Source organism: Musca autumnalis, unplaced genomic scaffold, assembly GCF_047663935.1.
Source record: "Musca autumnalis isolate F117 unplaced genomic scaffold, ASM4766393v1 scaffold_4, whole genome shotgun sequence".
NCBI lineage: Eukaryota > Metazoa > Arthropoda > Insecta > Diptera > Muscidae > Musca > Musca autumnalis.
The window spans coordinates 237623567-237641406 of NW_027411977.1; the positions used below are offsets into that span (position 1 = coordinate 237623567).

At 32.9% G+C, this 17840-nt stretch overlaps 2 protein-coding genes across 7 annotated transcripts in view; both read left to right on the forward strand.

The window, feature by feature from the left end:
• fz2 (frizzled 2) overlaps positions 1 to 12632 on the forward strand; it is a 604999-nt gene extending 592367 nt beyond the window's left edge. For 5 of the 6 annotated variants that reach the window (XM_073986043.1, XM_073986045.1, XM_073986047.1 and 2 more), the window contains one exon: positions 8711 to 12632. In XM_073986043.1, coding sequence (XP_073842144.1) covers positions 9027 to 11240 — 2214 coding nt within the window. In that variant the 5' untranslated portion in view covers positions 8711 to 9026 and the 3' untranslated portion in view covers positions 11241 to 12632. Of the gene's footprint in view, positions 1 to 2509; positions 2658 to 8710 lie in introns of those variants that run through there. The other variant, XM_073986048.1, reaches the window with a different exon arrangement.
• On the forward strand, positions 11268 to 11747 carry LOC141403516 (uncharacterized). Its single transcript, XM_073986050.1, has one exon. The coding sequence runs from the start codon at positions 11268 to 11270 to the stop codon at positions 11631 to 11633; it is 366 nt and encodes a 121-aa protein (XP_073842151.1). The 3' UTR covers positions 11634 to 11747.
• Positions 12633 to 17840: the final 5208 nt, after the last annotated feature.

Consider the following 17840-nt stretch of genomic DNA (forward strand, 5'->3'; position numbering starts at 1 on the left):
TTCCTGGGAATTTAATTAAAAATCCCCCAAAACCCTATTTTTTTAATGTCAACCTTGAACAAAAACTTCATAAATTTTTAGAGGATTAATTGTCTATACCAAAAATTCCAAATTTTCAGACAATAAATATTTGTTGTAGCAATATGCTAAATGCCCCACGTTGGGCGCCAAAAATTGGAAAATCAGAATTTTTGCGTATAAACACATTGAGAAGGAAAAATTTCACTTATTCAATTAAAAGTTTTAAATCGGACATGTCTTAAGATAATGCCCATTTCCGTCTGTCTTTCTATCTCCCGTTAAGTTACTTGTTTAAATTGAGCTTTGAAAATTTCTACAAATATTAATATAACTCCTTCCATATTTACATTAAATTATTTCCTTGTTCTTTCCCTCCATCACTTTAAAATCAAAATCATGCATGACTTGTTAATTAAAATCACTTGAACGGATGATGAATTTCATGAATTGTCACTTAAAAATCTGTCACTTTCTTTCAAAAAAATCATCATCATGAATAATAACAAGAAAAAACTATCTTCAAAAAGTGTCAAGAATTAACAACAACAAAACCAGCAATGGAATGGGTGGCAAGTATCCAGACGCCAAATAAAAGAATGTGTCTTTTTTTATTGAAAGCAAGCAAAAAAGTGAGCAATTCAATTGATTTTAATTAATTTTTAGGGTTATTCTTCAATCACGCACACACTTTTTACAAACAAATCAGACAAAAACAACAAACTGTCAACACCAATGACAATTTTTTTTTTAGTGGCAGACATCACCATCCATTCCATTCAAACATCCATCCCATCCATCTTCTTTGCTTCCTTCTCCACCACCTTCAATTTGTTGTTACCCATAAATAAAATATGGACACCAAAAATTGTTCGTTTTATTTAACTTTAATTTTACATAATGCATCATTACTTTGTGGCACTTGGTGGTGGTGTTGCCCCACTCACAACACCACACACTCACTCACTTAGTCATGGGTATTTGCTATTAAGTGCAAAGCTGTTTGCTTGGACATAACGACGTCAAGCATCATCCATCTCCAGCAGTTGAGGAAAACAGCAGCCAGCCAGCCAGCAACCGTTTATGTCTGTCAAATTTAATAAAAATCACTGATTTTGATTGATGTTATTTTATTGAGATGATGATGAGGAGGTGGTTCCTTCTCCCCTTTTCCCTATTAAATTGTATACTACTCTTACTTACTGTCTCTCTCGTCAACTATATAAAACGGCGTTCATTAAGTGTGACTTACTTAGAGAAATAATAACAGAATTCACTAGTGTAAACCGGGTTATAGTATAGCAACGATGTTCATTGCCTTGTAAACAAAACACTCACATTGTTCTATTATTATTCCCTGTGTAACAGTCCTTGTTTAGACCAACAACAAACCAAAACATTAAATTCGGACAACATTGTCCACTATTTCTACTGTAGTGTAACAACGATCAAGGTAGATTAAAATGTAAACAAGTCACTCGTATTATCATCCTCGTTATGCCAGTCGTTGTTTAGTGAGGCCGACTATGACTCTCGGCAAACAAACACATTGTGCACTATCACTATCACGTACTACTGTTATCAAAAAATGGAGACAGTGAGCAATATGCGGTCGTTTGGTGAGAGTTCGTAGTATTTGTCATTACCAAACAGTCATGTACAGTGAACGAAGAAAATACGAGTGATTTGTTTACAAGTTAAGGTTTAACGGTGACGACTGTTATTAGAAAGAAGAAGAAGAATCATGTAAAAGAAAGACATTTGAGCCGATGATGTCCATAAAAATATATAATCGTCTAACGGCAGTCGTCTTCGTTTTAACTGAATAACGACGGGCACAATAAGAAAGAAAATACAAGTGGTTCATTTACAAGGCTAAATGCGGTGGACAGTGTTGCATTGTTGGGCACAATCACAACGTTTGGCGTTTGACGATTTATAGAACAAACGAAGGAAGTATTTTACTTTAGTGTGTGTGTGATTTGTTTTCAAGGTAAAGTGCATATATCGATGCCCCATGGTTATTATAAAGAAGAAGAAGAATTATGTAAAAGACAATTTGAGCCGAGGATGTCCACAACATATGACTCGTCTAACGCAGTTGTGTTCGTCTTAACTAAACAACAGATGAACACAATAAGAACGAACGATACAAGTGATTTATTTACAAGACAAAATACCACAGTTGGACGGACGGACGGACAGTGTTGCATTGTTGGGCCACAATCACAACGTTTGACGAAGGAAATTTTCCCTTAAGTCTGTATGTGTGTGTGTGTTTGGGTATTACAGGATGATTGACAACAACAACAACAAACAATCTTAATGATATTTTTCGGGGAAAATATTCAAGCATGTTTTTCGAAGGGGTGGAAATTTACTCACACTCACTATCTCTCTCACGCTCACACACACACAAGCACACACTTTCTCTGTGTTATTGTGTGTTGCGTAGAGGGTTTGCTTACCATTACAAATTCTCTGAGCAAACAGTTGCGCGTTAAATGTCAATTGAAGAACAATACCTGCAGTAGAGCTCGTGTTGTTGAGAAAAAAATTAACGACATTTTGTAACAAATGTTGGTGCTAAAGGAGAGAACGGATTTTTGTTTACATTTTCCACGGCCAGAGTTTTGGAGGTTAGACAACAAAATACGAATGAAAAATCTAATAAAATGTGAATGAAAAAATAAACAATTTTAAAAATAAGGAAATTAAAAATTATAAAAAATAATGAAATAAAATGTTGTGTATAAAATAAATAAACAAAAATAATGAAACGAAAAACTATAAAATAAATAAAAATATTGCAATAAAAAATTATTAAAGAAATAAATAAATAAATAAATAAAAGTAATTAAATAAAAAATGGAGAAATTTATTAATAAAAACAATAAGAAAGGTTAATAGTGCTCGTGTTTTGGAGACTCAAAATAAGGATATTTTGTAACGAATGTTGGTGGTAAAGGAGAGAACGGATTTTTGTTTACTTTTTCCCGGCGAGAATTTTGGGAGGTTAGAAAAAATACAAATGAAATTATTTAAAAAAATGAATGAATGGAAATAAACAAATTTAAAAATAAAAAATTATAAAATAATATAAAATAAAAATAAGGAAATTAAAAATTATAAAAAACAATAAATAAAAATAATGAAAATAAATAAAAATAATAAAAAATTATAAAATAAATAAAAATATTGCAATAAAAAATTGTAAAATAAATAAATACAACTAATTAAATAATAAAATATATGAATAAAAAAATAAAAAGATTAATGCTGTTCGTGTTTTGGAGACACAAAGTGAGGAAATTTTGTAACAAATGTTGGTGCTAAAGGAGAACGGATTATTGTTTACATTTTACTCGGAAAGAGTTTTGGAGGCTAGAAAAAATACTAACGAAAAACATAAAGAAATATGTATTGAAATTACAAAATTTAATAAATAAAAATAAATAGTTATAAAATAAATAAGTGAAAATAATAAAAAACCATAAATAGTGATCGTGTTTTAGAGGAAATATTTGAAATTTCGGAACAAATGTTGCTCAAGGGGAGAAAATATTTTGTTTACATATTCCTTGGATAGAATTTTGGAGGTTATAATTAATAACAATAATAAAATATGTAAATAAAAATAAAAAATATTTAAATAAAAGTAATAACTGTTGCTTGTGTTTTGAAGACAAAAAACAAAAGTTGTTAAAAAATTGTGGTCAAGGAGAGAAATTAATTTGTTAGGACTTTAAAAACTGAGAAAAATATCTAAATAAAAATTTAAAAAAAAATCTTAGTATATAAATAAATAAATAAATAAATAATTAAATAAATAAATAAATAAATAAATAAAAATAAATAAATAAATAAATAAATAAATAAATAAATATATACATAAATAAATAAATAAATAAGTAAATAAATAAATAAATAAAATGAATGAATGAATGAATGAATGAATGAATGAATGAATGAATGAATGAATGAATGAATGAATGAATGAATAAATAAATAAATAAATAAAAAATAAATAAAATAAACATAATAAAAAGCATAAATTGTACTCGTGTTTGGAGACAAAAAAGGAGAGAAAATATTTTTGTTTACATTTTCCTTGGATAGATTTTTGGAGGTTAGAATAAGAGCATTTAATAAATAAAAATAATAAAATATGTTAATAAAAACAAAAAATATTTAAATAAAAATAATAACTGTTGCCTGTGTTTTGGAGACAAAAAAAAAACGAAAGTTATTAAAAAATGATGGTCAAGGAGAGAAATTAATTTGTTAGGGCTTTAAAAATTGAGAAAATTATCTGAATAAAAATTTAAAAAATATCTCAGTATATAAATAAAATAATAAATGATAAAATAAAAAATATAAATGGGGCTCGTGTTTTAGAAAAAAAATAAAATGAATTTTGTAAGAAATGATACTAAAAGAGAAACGAATTTTTGTGCTTAGAACATCAAAAAAAAGGTTAATAAAAATAATAAAAAAATCAATAAAAATAAATATAAAAATTCAATAATAATAAAAATAAAAAATAAAATATTAAAAAAAAAACAATAAAATAATTAAATATAATTTGTGCTCGTGTTTTAGAGAGAACAAAAAATAGAGAAAATTTGTAATAAAAATGCTAAAGGAGAGAATGCTCAAGTTGTTAGGACTTTAAAAATTGAGAAAAATATCTAAATAAAATTTTAAAAAATATCGCAGTATATAAATAAAATAATAAATAATAAAATAAAAAATATAAATAGTGCTCGTGTTTTAGAGAAAAAATAAAATAAATTTTGTAAGAAATGGTGCTAAAAGAGAAACGAATTTTTGTGGTTGGAACTTCAAAAAAAAAAAACGATTAATAAAAATAAAATAAAAAAATTAGAATAGAAATAATAAAATATTAAAAAAAAAAAACAATAAAATAAATAAATATAATGTGTGCTCGTGTTTTAGAGAGAACAAAAAATAGAGAAATTTTGTAATAAATTATGCTCAAGGAGAGAATATGTCCTTTACATTTTCCTCAGCTAGAATTTTGAACGAACGATTAAAAAATAGAAATTAATAATATATATAAATAAAATGTAATAAAATATAAAATAAAAGAAAAAAAAAAATAAAACAATAATAAAATTTTGTAATAAACGATGGTAAAAGGGAATAACATTTTGGAGGTTAGGGCTTCGAAAAATATTAAAATATATAAATTAATACAAAATATAAAAATTATTAAAAAAAATATATAGATTTAAAATATATAAAAATAAAATGAAAAAAGAAAACATATAAATAAAAATATTTAAATTAATTAATGTAAATAAAGCTAGTGTTAAAAAGGAAAAAGGCGATATATTGGAAGCAACGGTGCCAAAAATGCAAAAAAAATATTATTAATAATTATAAATATATGTAAATAAAAATAAAAAGTGGTGCTCTTATTTTAAAGAAAAAATAACGAAATTTTGTAAAAAAAAAAAAAACCAGTAAGGAAAGGCTCAAAGTCGGGCGGGGCCGACTATATGATACCCTACACCACTGTGAATATGTAAAATATAAATCGGAGCTATATCCAGATCTTAACCGATTTTAATATAATTTGGCACATTTATTTCCAGACCGAATTCAGTCACACATTCCAAATATCATTGAAATCGGACTTATATATCGTGTTTGGAGCAGAAAATACGTGAAATCGGCCGAAAATATATATGGGAGCTATATCCAAATCTGAACCGATTTCTATATAATTTGGCACATTTATTTCTAGACTGAATTCGGTCACACATTCCAAATTTCATCGAAATCGGAAATATATAGCGTGTTTGGTACGGAAAATACGTGAAATCGGCCGAAAATATATATGGGAGCTATATCCAAATCGGAACCGATTTCGATATAATTTGGCACACTTATTTCTAGACCGAATTCAGTCAAACATTCCAAATTTCATCAAAATCGGACGTATATAGCGTGTTTGGTGCAGCAAATACGTGAAATCGGCCGAAAATATATATGGGAGCTATATCCAAATCTGAACCGATTTCAATATAATTTGGCTCATTTATTTCTAGACTGAATTCAGTCACACATTCCAAATATCATTGAAATCGGACTTATATATCGTGTTTGGAGCAGAAAATACACGAAATCGGCCGAAAATATATATGGGAGCTATATCCAAATCGGAACCGATTTCGATATAATTTGCCACACTTATTTCTAGACTGAATTCTGTCACACATTCCAAATTTCATCAAAATCGGACCTATATAGCGTGGTTGGTGCAGCAAATACGTGAAATCGGGCGAACATATATTTGGGAGCTATATCCAAATCTTAACCGATTTCGATATAATTTGGCTCATTTATTTCTAGACTGAATTTAGTCAAACATTCCAAATTTCATCAAAATCGGACGTATATAGCGTGTTTGGTATAGCAAATACGTGAAATCGGCCGAAAATATATATGGGAGCTATATCCAAATTTGAACCGATTTCGATATAATATAGGACACTTATTTCTAGACCGAATTCAGTCACACATTCCAAATATCATTGAAATCGGACTTATATATCGTGTTTGGAGCAGAAAATACACGAAATCGGCCGAAAATATACATATATGGGTGCTATATCCAAATCTGAACCGATTTCGATATAATTTGGCACACTTATTTCTAGACCGAATTCAGTCAAACATTCCAAATTTCATCGAAATCGGACGTATATAGCGTGTTTGGTACAGAAAATACGTGAAATCGGCCGAAAATATGTATGGGAGCTATATCCAAATCGGAACCGATTTTGATATAATTTGGCACATTTATTTCCAGACCGAATTCAGTCACACATTCCAAATATCATTGAAATCGGACTTATATATCGTGTTTGGAGCAGAAAATACACGAAATCGGCCCAAAATATATATGGGTGCTATGTCCAAATCTGAACCGATTTCGATATAATTTGGCACATTTATTTTTAGACCGAATTCAGTCAAACGTTTCAAATTTCATCAAAATCGGACGTATATAGCGTGGTTGGTGCAGCAAATACGTGAAATCGGGCGAACATATATATGGTAGCTATATCCAAATCGGAACCGATTTGGATATAATTTGCCACACTTATTTCTAGACCGAATTCAGTCAAACATTCCAAATTTCATCAAAATCGGACGTATATAGCGTGTTTGGTGTAGCAAATACGTGAAATCGGCCGAAAATATATATGGGAGCTATATCCAAATCTGAACCGATTTCGATATAATTTGCCACACTTATTTCTAGACCGAATTCAGTCAAACATTCCAAATTTCATCAAAATCGGACGTATATAGCGTGTTTGGTGTAGCAAATACGTGAAATCGGCCGAAAATATATATGGGAGCTATATCCAAATCTGAACCGATTTCGATATAATTTAGAACACTTATTTCTAGACCGAATTTAGTCAAACATTCCAAATTTCATCAAAATCGGACGTATATAGCGTGTTTGGTACAGAAAATACGTGAAATCGGCCGAAAATATATATGGGAGCTATATCCAAATCTTAACCGATTTTGATATAATTTGGCACATTTATTTCTAGACTGAATTCAGTCACACATTCCAAATTTCATCAAAATCGGACGTATATAGCGTGTTTGGTGCAGCAAATACGTGAAATCGGGCGAAAATATGTATGGGAGCTATATCCAAATCGAAACCGATTTCGATATAATTTGGCACACTTATTTCTAGACCGAATTCAGTCAAACATTCCAAATTTCATCAAAATCGGGCGTATATAGCGTGTTTGGTGCAGCAAATACGTGAAATCGGGCGAACATATATATGGGAGCTATATCCAAATCTGAACCGATTTTCACCAAAAGCAATAGCGTTCTTTCTATGGCTAAAAAAGTTGTAGTCCCCAATTTCCAGGAATTTCGAAAAATGTTAAAAAACCACGAAATAATAAAGAAATATGTAGCATAAAATATGATTTTTCTTCAGAAAAAAAATTAAAATTCAAAACTTCTTATAAAATCCATCCCACGAGCCGAGGGGAAATGTGGTTCATATCAACGACTGATGACTATTTTCTTGAACAAATTTTCTTCTGAAATCTTGCGAATGGTTAAACTTTTGCTAAAACGAAAAATAAATTCTTAAAAAATCTTATTTACAAAAATGTGGGGAAAAGTGGGGATTTTGGAAAAATGTCCATGAATTTTGGAAAATGTTAAAAAAAAAACAAAATAATAAATAAATGGCATAAAACATACAATTTTTTATGACATTAAAATATTCAGAATTTTCAGAATTTCTTATTAATTTTAATATTTTTTAATAACTATTTTATTGGAATAACTTTTTTATTATTTTTTGTAAATTTTTTCTTAAAAAATCTAATTTACAAAAATCTGGGAAAAAGTTGGGATTTTGGGAAAATTTCCATGAATGTTGGAAAATATAAAAACAGCAAAATAATAAATAAATGGCATAAAATATACAATTTTTTATTGACATATTAAAAATCTAATATTATCGGAATTTTTTATTAATTTTAATTTTTTTTTAATAATTATTTTATTGAAATAATTTTTATTTAAATTTAATTATTTAAATTTTTTATAATTTTTTTTTCTAAATTGTATTTTATACTAATTTATCCCTTTCCCATCTCTCTCATTACAGATGTTTTTTAAATTTCGAAATCTCCACATTTGACGCTGAGTAACTTTGAAATTACCCGAAGTACCATCAGCAGCTAGCAGTCAGCACACACGCTCTCTAATCTAAAGGTTTTTGTTTTTTCAACTCTAAAAACTCTCTCAAGGATAACTACTTCTACGAAACCAAACGATTTCATCTCATCTCTAAGAAAGCAAAATCAAAAAGCATCAGCTAAAACTGCAACAAGAACAACCAGATCAAACAGGGTGGTAGTTGGCCCCCTTATTAAAAAAAATAATACAACAACAAATTAAAAACAACAAACAACACTGAAAAAATGACAGCGCACCTGTCATCATCACCTGCTGCAACTATGTCAACTCTAAACTTACGACGAAGCAGAAGAAGGCCCGGCCTATGCTTCTACTCTCTCTGCACAATTTCGCTGCTGTTAGTGCTACAATCTTCGCACAGCTCCGCTGCCGATGGTTTACAGCATATGGGTGATAATGGTGGTGGCCTTGGAGGAGGTGGCGGCGGTGGCCTAGGCGGTATGGGAATGGGTGGCATGCATTCCATGGAAGTCAGTCCGGCCCCCGGTTTTGGCCCTCCCGCCATACCCAAAGATCCCAATTCAAGATGTGAGGAGATTACCATACCCATGTGTAGGGGTATTGGCTATAATATGACCTCTTTCCCCAATGAAATGAATCATGAAACTCAGGATGAGGCTGGCCTGGAGGTCCATCAATTTTGGCCTTTGGTGGAAATACGCTGTTCAGCTGATTTGAAATTTTTCTTGTGCTCCATGTACACACCAATTTGTCTGGAAGATTATCACAAACCCCTGCCGGTGTGTCGTTCGGTTTGTGAGCGAGCCCGGGCCGGCTGTGCACCCATTATGCAGCAGTACAGCTTTGAGTGGCCTGAACGCATGGCTTGTGAGAGGCTGCCTTTCCATGGTGATCCGGAAAATTTGTGTATGGAACAGCCTTCGTATACCGATTCCAGCTCTTCTGGGGGTTCGGGAGGCAGTGGTGGCTCTTCCTCTTCCGGCTCGGGACGCGGTGATGGCTCCATGGGCCCCAGTGGCGGCTCATCGGGCGGCAGTGGTGGCGGCGGCAAACGCAAACAATCCGGCTCCAGTGGCTCCTCCGGCTCCCAAAAATGCAAAGGAAAAAATTCAAAAAACTGCCAAAGCTCCCTAGGAGAAAAAACAAACGCAAAGGAATGCACATGCTCATGTCGCCCACCTCTAATACTCCTGGGGAAGGAAACTCAAATGATGCAACCACCAACAATGCACTATCCGTGGTACATGAACTCGACTGTGTCAAGAATCGCCGGCGTTCAAAATTGCGCCATCCCCTGCAAGGGCCCGTTCTTCACAAACGACGAAAAGGAGTTCGCCGGCATATGGATAACCCTGTGGTCGGGCCTATGCTTTTGCAGCACACTAATGACACTAACCACATTCATCATAGACACCGAAAGGTTTAAGTACCCTGAGAGGCCCATTGTTTTCCTGTCCGCCTGTTACTTCATGGTGTCGGTGGGTTATTTGTCCAAGAATTTCTTGCAAAATGAGGAGATTGCCTGCGATGGCCGCCTGCTAAAGGAAAGTTCTACGGGACCCCACTCATGTACGTTGGTGTTTTTGATGACCTATTTCTTTGGCATGGCCTCTTCGATATGGTGGGTGATTTTAAGTTTCACCTGGTTCCTGGCTGCTGGCCTCAAGTGGGGCAATGAGGCCATTACCAAGCACTCGCAATATTTTCATTTGGCGGCCTGGCTAATACCCACAGTGCAATCGGTGGCGGTGTTACTGCTTCCAGCTGTGGATGGTGATCCCATATTGGGTATTTGCTATGTGGGCAACCTGAATCCGGATCATTTGAAAACCTTTGTCTTGGCTCCATTGTTTGTGTATTTGGTCATTGGCACCACCTTTTTGATGGCTGGGTTTGTGTCACTCTTCCGCATCCGATCGGTTATTAAGCAACAAGGCGGCGTGGGAGCTGGTGTTAAGGCGGATAAACTGGAAAAGCTAATGATCAGGATTGGTATCTTTTCGGTACTGTACACGGTCCCGGCCACAATTGTTATTGGCTGTTATCTCTATGAGGCGGCCTATTTTGAAGATTGGATCAAGGCCCTGGCCTGTCCATGTGCCCAAATCAAGGGTCCCGGCAAGAAACCTTTGTATTCGGTACTGATGTTGAAATATTTTATGGCTTTGGCAGTGGGCATAACATCCGGTGTATGGATATGGTCTGGTAAAACCCTGGAAAGTTGGCGACGTTTTTGGAGACGTTTGTTTGGCCAACCGGATCGCACCGGTGCCAATCAGGCTCTGATCAAACAACGGCCACCCATACCACATCCCTATGCCGGCTCTGGCATGGGTATGCCAGTAGGATCTGCTGCAGGATCTCTGCTGGCAACCCCATACACACAGGCTGGCGGTGCCTCGGTCTCGGTGGCCTCCACCAGCCATCACCACTTGCACCATCATGTTTTGAAACAGCCTGCCGCCAGTCATGTATGACATGGAGAGTCAGGCGGAGCTTCAACGATGGGCGGTGGTGGCGGCGGCGGCGGCAGTACAATTGGCGGTGGTAGCGTGCTGGGTGGACATGGTACTCTGATGAGCACGGCAGGCAATAGTACAGTTGGCGGCAGTGGCATGCACGGTGTTGGGGCTCCTCCTGGCAGTTTAATGCATGGTAGTGTTGGTGGTGGTGGTGGTAATGGGGGTAACAATGGCATGAATACTCCTGGCAATGTCTATGGTAATGGTGGCGGTGGCGGCGGTGGGGGTAATGGCAATGGTCCTGGTGGCATGGTTGATTCCAGGGCCGTATCTGTGGTGGTATCACTACCAGGCGGGCCTGGTAATCAACATCCGGGCCAGGCATTAAGTGATTATGGTCCTATATAGTTAATGGTACGGCCAGATACAAATCACTGGGTATCAACAAGTAGTTTTAGTCAATTGTAAACTCCAACAAGAAGAAGAAACACAGGGTGTTTCATAAGGAAAAAAAAAAATAAAGTGAGGTTATAATTGATTGGAAAAACTTGCGAATTTAGTTTCAGTTTTATTTTTGGTTATGTTTTCCAATTCGTTTTTTTCTTTTGCTGTACAAAGAAAAGAATTCAGCCGCCATATTAAATTCTAGTAAAGTAGTTTTTAATTTTCTTTTAAGAAAAAAATAACAACAAAAACAACAACTAAATAATATTAAAAAAAACAAAAGCTATTTTAAACTATTTACATAAAGATCTAGTCCACATTTTTTCCATACATACAAACATACAACAATTTTAAGAAGAGAATAAACTCCCTTTTCTCTCACCATTACTCTCTATCTCTTTCTCCCCTTCGAAGGGACAGGTTTGAGGTTATGTTAGATAAGGAAGAACATAAAGCACAATATCTTTATAATTTTTTTTAATAAAAAAACAAAAAATACAACAAAAATGTTTATTCAAAATAAACACTTTAAACATAAACTATTTTCCTTTTTGTTTTTCCTTTTTAATTTTCATTTTCTTAAAAATAGACTGACTTAAATTTATAAAAAAAAATAATAAGAAAATCTATAAAAAATAACTACGAAAAATAAAAGAAAAGGGTAAAACACACAAAAACTGCCACTGCCAAATGCAAAAGCCATAATGTAAAAAAATAACAAAAGGCAAGGGCTGAAAAAAGTCCCGGTCCAAGAGAAAAATTAAACAAGGGACTTGGCCGGCCCGGTCTAAAACCCTTACCCCACCCTATTTTCCACACCCCACTAACTAACAAAAAAATCGAATAAATATCAAAAAAAATTCAACATTTGTAAAATATTTCACATATTTTTAGAAGTAATTCCCCTGGCCCCCTCTCTAAAATAAAAATCCCCCCAACATAAACTATACAAAGAATTAAAAATTATTAAATAAAAAATAACTAATTTAAAAATTAAAAACTAAGTTAAAACTAATCAATGTAAATATTAATTTATAATTAATTATAAATATTAAAAATAAAGAAATAACAAATAAATTGTATTTATAAAATTAAAAAAAATACAACAAAAAATTAAGAAACAATCCAAAAAGTCTAATATGAATGCATTTTTCCAAAAAAACGAAAAAAAAAAACAAAAACAACAAAGTAGGAAACAAAAAAATTTACATATAAAAAATACCCAAAAGCATTTAAGCTCAACTATATTTTTTTTTAATTTTTGTGTAACTATTTTTTCAATTTGTAACTATTTTTTTAAATATTTAATTATATTTTCTCTCTGTCTCTCTCATCCAAATTTTCTTGTTGTAAAAAGTTTTTTTTTTAATTTTAATGTTTTTTGTTTTAAGCAATAATTATATTATTCTCTATTATTATTATCCATTAAAAAAAACTCCCCCATAATATTTATAATCTTATATATAACTTATGTGAAAAGCAAACAAACACGAAACCTTTTTAATCCTATTATTATTATATTATTATTGTGAAAAAGAAGAAGAAGCAGAAGAAGAGAAAAAAACCAACTCCATGAATTTATAATCCTAAACACGAAAAACGAAATTGCAATAAAAACTGATTTTTTATTAAGATGAAAAAAATTTAAAAAAAAATATATATTTTTTGTTGTTTTATTTATTGTTTTATAATTTTGGTTTTTTTATAGAGATTGGGTTCTTACATAATTTAAATTTTTCTTAATTTAATTTTAAAGATTTGAAATAGATTTTGAGTTGGAATTTTAGTTTCTCAATTTATTTATATATATTTTTTTTTTTGATATGGCAACTTTCAAACCCTTATTACAGAGATATCCGTTATAGATAAACCTTTCAGTTCCTCGGCAACTTTTTGCGAAATTTTGTGGAGAATATTTTTTCCATTGACATCAGCTCTCCAGAAAGAAGTATTTGTTGTCAAATCAGCAAAAGATTGAAGTTAGTCACAGAAAAGCATTGAATTCTACAACTAAATTGTGGGCGACATTCCCTCCTTAGGAACTGTATGTACAGATTTCCTTTGTTCGGAGACTTATAGTGGAATTTGGTAAAGAATATTTTCTCCTTGGGCAACACTTCTCTAAAATCAAGTATTTGGCCTCAAATCGGCCAAATATTGTAGTTAGTCGAAACAAACATGTCCATTATAAACGACCCTGTTGAAAGCGACATTTCCTCCATAGGTACTGTATGTACAGATTTTCTTTGTTCGAAGACTTATAGTGAAATTTGATAAAGAATGTTTTCTCCTTGGACAATACTTCTCTAAAATCAAGTATTCAGACCCAAACCGGCAAAAGATTGTGGTTTGTCAAAACAAATATTTCGCTTTTACACAAAAAAATTGAGCGCGACATTTCCTCAGTTGGTACTGTATGTACAGATTTCCTTTGTTCAGAGACTTAAAGTGAAATTTGAAGGAGAATTTTCTCTCCTTCGGACTCACCTCTCTAAAGTCAAGTATTCAGTTCCAAATCGGCAAAAGATTGTAGTTAGTCAAAACAAATATTTCCCTTTTACACAAACAAATTGAACGCTACATTTCCCAAGTCGGTACTGTATGTACAGGTTTCCTTTGTTCGGAGACTTATAGTGAAATTTTAAGGAGAATTTTTTCTCCTTTGACCAGACCTCTCTTAAATAAAGAATTTGGCCTCAAATCGGCCAAATATTGTAGTTAGTCGAAACAAATATTTCCATTATTAACGACCATGTTGCGAGCGACATTTGCTCCTTAGGAACTGTATGTACAGATTTGCTTTGTTCGGAAACTTCTAGTGAAATTTGATGGAGAAATTTTTTTCCTTTGACCAGACCTCTCTAGAATCAAGTGTTTGGCCTCAAATCGGCAAAATATTGTAGTTACTCGAAACAAATATTTCCATTATTAACGACCATGCTGGGAGCGACATTTGCTCCATAGGTACTGTATGTACAGATTTCCTTTGTTCGAAAACTTCTAGTGAAATTTGATGAAGAATTTTTTCTCCTTTGACCAGACCTCTCTAAAATCAAGTATTCAGACCCAAATCGGCAAAGGATTATACTTTGTCAAACTAAATATTTCCCTTTTATACAAACAAATTGTGGGCGACATTTCTCCTTCAGGTACTGTACAAACAGACTCCTTTTCTTCGAAGACTTCCCATGAAATTTGATGGAGAGTATTTTCTTCTTTGACACCACTTCTCTAAAATCAAATATTCAGACCCAAATCGGCCAAAGACGCACTTAGTCCAAACTAATATTTCACTTTTCTACAACCAAATTGAGGGTAAAATTTCTTCAGTAGGTACTGTATGCACAGATTTCTGTTGTTCGGTGGCTTCCGGTGAAATTTGATGAAGAATATTTTCTCCTTTGACAATGCCTTTCTAAAGTCAAGTATTCAAAACCAATTCGGCAAAAGAATACACTTTGTCAAACTAAATATTTCCCTTTTATACGAACAAATTGTGGGCGACATTACCACTTCAACTATTGTACGAACAAACGCATTTTGTTCGAAGACTTCCCGTGAAATTTGATGGAGAGTATTTTCTCCTGTGACAACACTTCTCTAAACTCAAATATTCAGACCCTAATCGGCCAAAGGCGCATTTAGTCAAAACTAATATTTCACTTTTCTACAAACAAATTGAGGGTGAAATTTCTTCAATAGGTACTGTATGCACAGATTTCTTTTGTTCGGTGGCTTCCGGTGAAATTTGATGAAAAATATTTTCTCCTTTGACAATGCCTTTCTAAAGTCAAGTATTCAAAACCAATTCGGCAAAAGAATACACTTTGTCAAACTAAATATTTCCCTTTTATACGAACAAATTGTGGGCGACATTACCACTTCAACTATTGTACGAACAAACGCATTTTGTTCGAAGACTTCCCGTAAAATGTGATAGAGAGTATTTTCTCCTTTGACAACACTTCTCTAAAAGCACGTATTCAGACCCAAATCGGCCAAAGACGCATTTGGTCAAAACTAATATTTCACTTTTCCACAAACAAATTGAGGATGCAATTTCTTCAATAGGTACTGTATGCACAGATTTCTTTTGGTCGGAGACTTCCTGTGAAATTTGATGGAGAAAATTTTCTTCTTTGACAATGCCTCTCAAAAGTCAAGTATTCAGACCCAAATCGGCAAAAGATTATACTTTGTCAAAATAAATATTTCCCTTTTATACGAACAAATTGTGGGCGACATTACCACTTCAACTATTGTACGAACAAACGCATTTTGTTCGAAGACTTCCCGTAAAATGTGATAGAGAGTATTTTCTCCTTTGACAACACTTCTCTAAAAGCACGTATTCAGACCCAAATCGGCCAAAGACGCATTTGGTCAAAACTAATATTTCACTTTTCCACAAACAAATTGAGGATGCAATTTCTTCAATAGGTACTGTATGCACAGATTTCTTTTGGTCGGAGACTTCCTGTGAAATTTGATGGAGAATATTTTCTTCTTTGACAATGCCTCTCAAAAGTCAAGTATTCAGACCCAAATCGGCAAAAGATTATACTTTGTCAAAATAAATATTTCCCTTTTTTACAAACAAATTGTGGGCTACATTTCCACTTCAAGTACTGTACGAACAGATGCATTTTGTTCGAAGACTTCCCGTGAAATTTGATGGAGAGTATTTTCTTCTTTGACAACACTTCTCTAAAATCAAATATTCAGACCCAAATCGGCCAAAAACGCATTTAGTCAAAACTAATATTTCTCTTTTCTACAAACAAATTGAGGGTGAAATTTCTTCAATATGTACTGTTTGCACAGATTTCTTTTGGTCGGTGACTTGCAGTGAAATTTGATGGAAAATATTTTCTTCTTTGACAATGCCTCTCTAAAGTCAAGTATTCAGACCCAAATCGGCCAAAGACGCATTTAGTCAAAACTAATATTTCACTTTTCTACAACCCAATTGAGGGTGAAATTTCTTCAATAGGTACTGTATGCACAGATATCTTTTGGTCGGTGACTTCCAGTGAAATTTGATGGAAAATATTTTCTTTTTTGACATTACCTCTCTAATGTCAAGTATTCAGACCCAAATCGGCAAAAAATAATACTTTGTCAAACTAAATATTTCCCTTTTATACAAACAAATTGAGGGCGACATTTCCACTTCAAGTACTGAACGAACAGACGCATTTTGTTCGAAGACTTCCAACCAAATTGAAGGTGAAATTTCTTCAATAGGTACTGTATGCACAGATTTCTTTTGGTCGGTGACGTCCGGTGAAATTTGATGGAGAATATTTTCTCCTTTGACAATGCCCCTCCAAAGTCAAGTACTTAGACCCAAATCGGCAAAAGATTATACTTTGTTAAACTAAATATTTCCTTTTTTGTCGAATGTAGTTTTTGTTGACCTTTGGACTGTCTAATTTGGTTGGTTTAGTTTGGCTTTTAGGTCAGGAATAAAAACAAGAGTTTTTGTTTTTATTTTGTTTGCTTTATTATCCAATATTTCGAACGTCCTCGACATTCATCATCAGGGATTTTTAATTTCACTTAATTAGCTATCGGTCACAACATCTGCACTTCACAACTAATGTCCAACATTGGACAACATTGGACATTAGTTGTGAAGTGCAGATGTTGTGACCGATAGCTAATTAAGTGAAATTAAAAATCCCTGATGATGAATGTCGAGGACGTTCGAAATATTGGATAATAAAGCAAACAAAATAAAAACAAAAACTCTTGTTTTTATTCCTGACCTAAAAGCCAAACTAAACCAACCAAACTAAATATTTCCTTTTTATGCAAACAAATTGTGGGCTACATTTCCACTTCAAGTACTGTACGAACATATGCATTATGTTCGAAGACTTCCCATGGAATTTGATGAAGAATATTTTATCCTTTGACATCATCTCTTTAAATTCAAATATTCAGACCCAAATCGGCAAAAACGTAGTTAGTCTAAACAAACATTTCCATTTTCTGCAACCAAGTTGAGAGCTATATTTATTCAATAGGTACTGTATGAACAGATTTCTTTTGTTCGGAGATTTTTAGTGAAATTTGATGGAAAATAATTTCTTCTTTGCCATCACCTTTGGTCCCAAAAAGGGCGAAATATGTAATTAGTTAAAGAAATATTTCTATTTTCAAGAA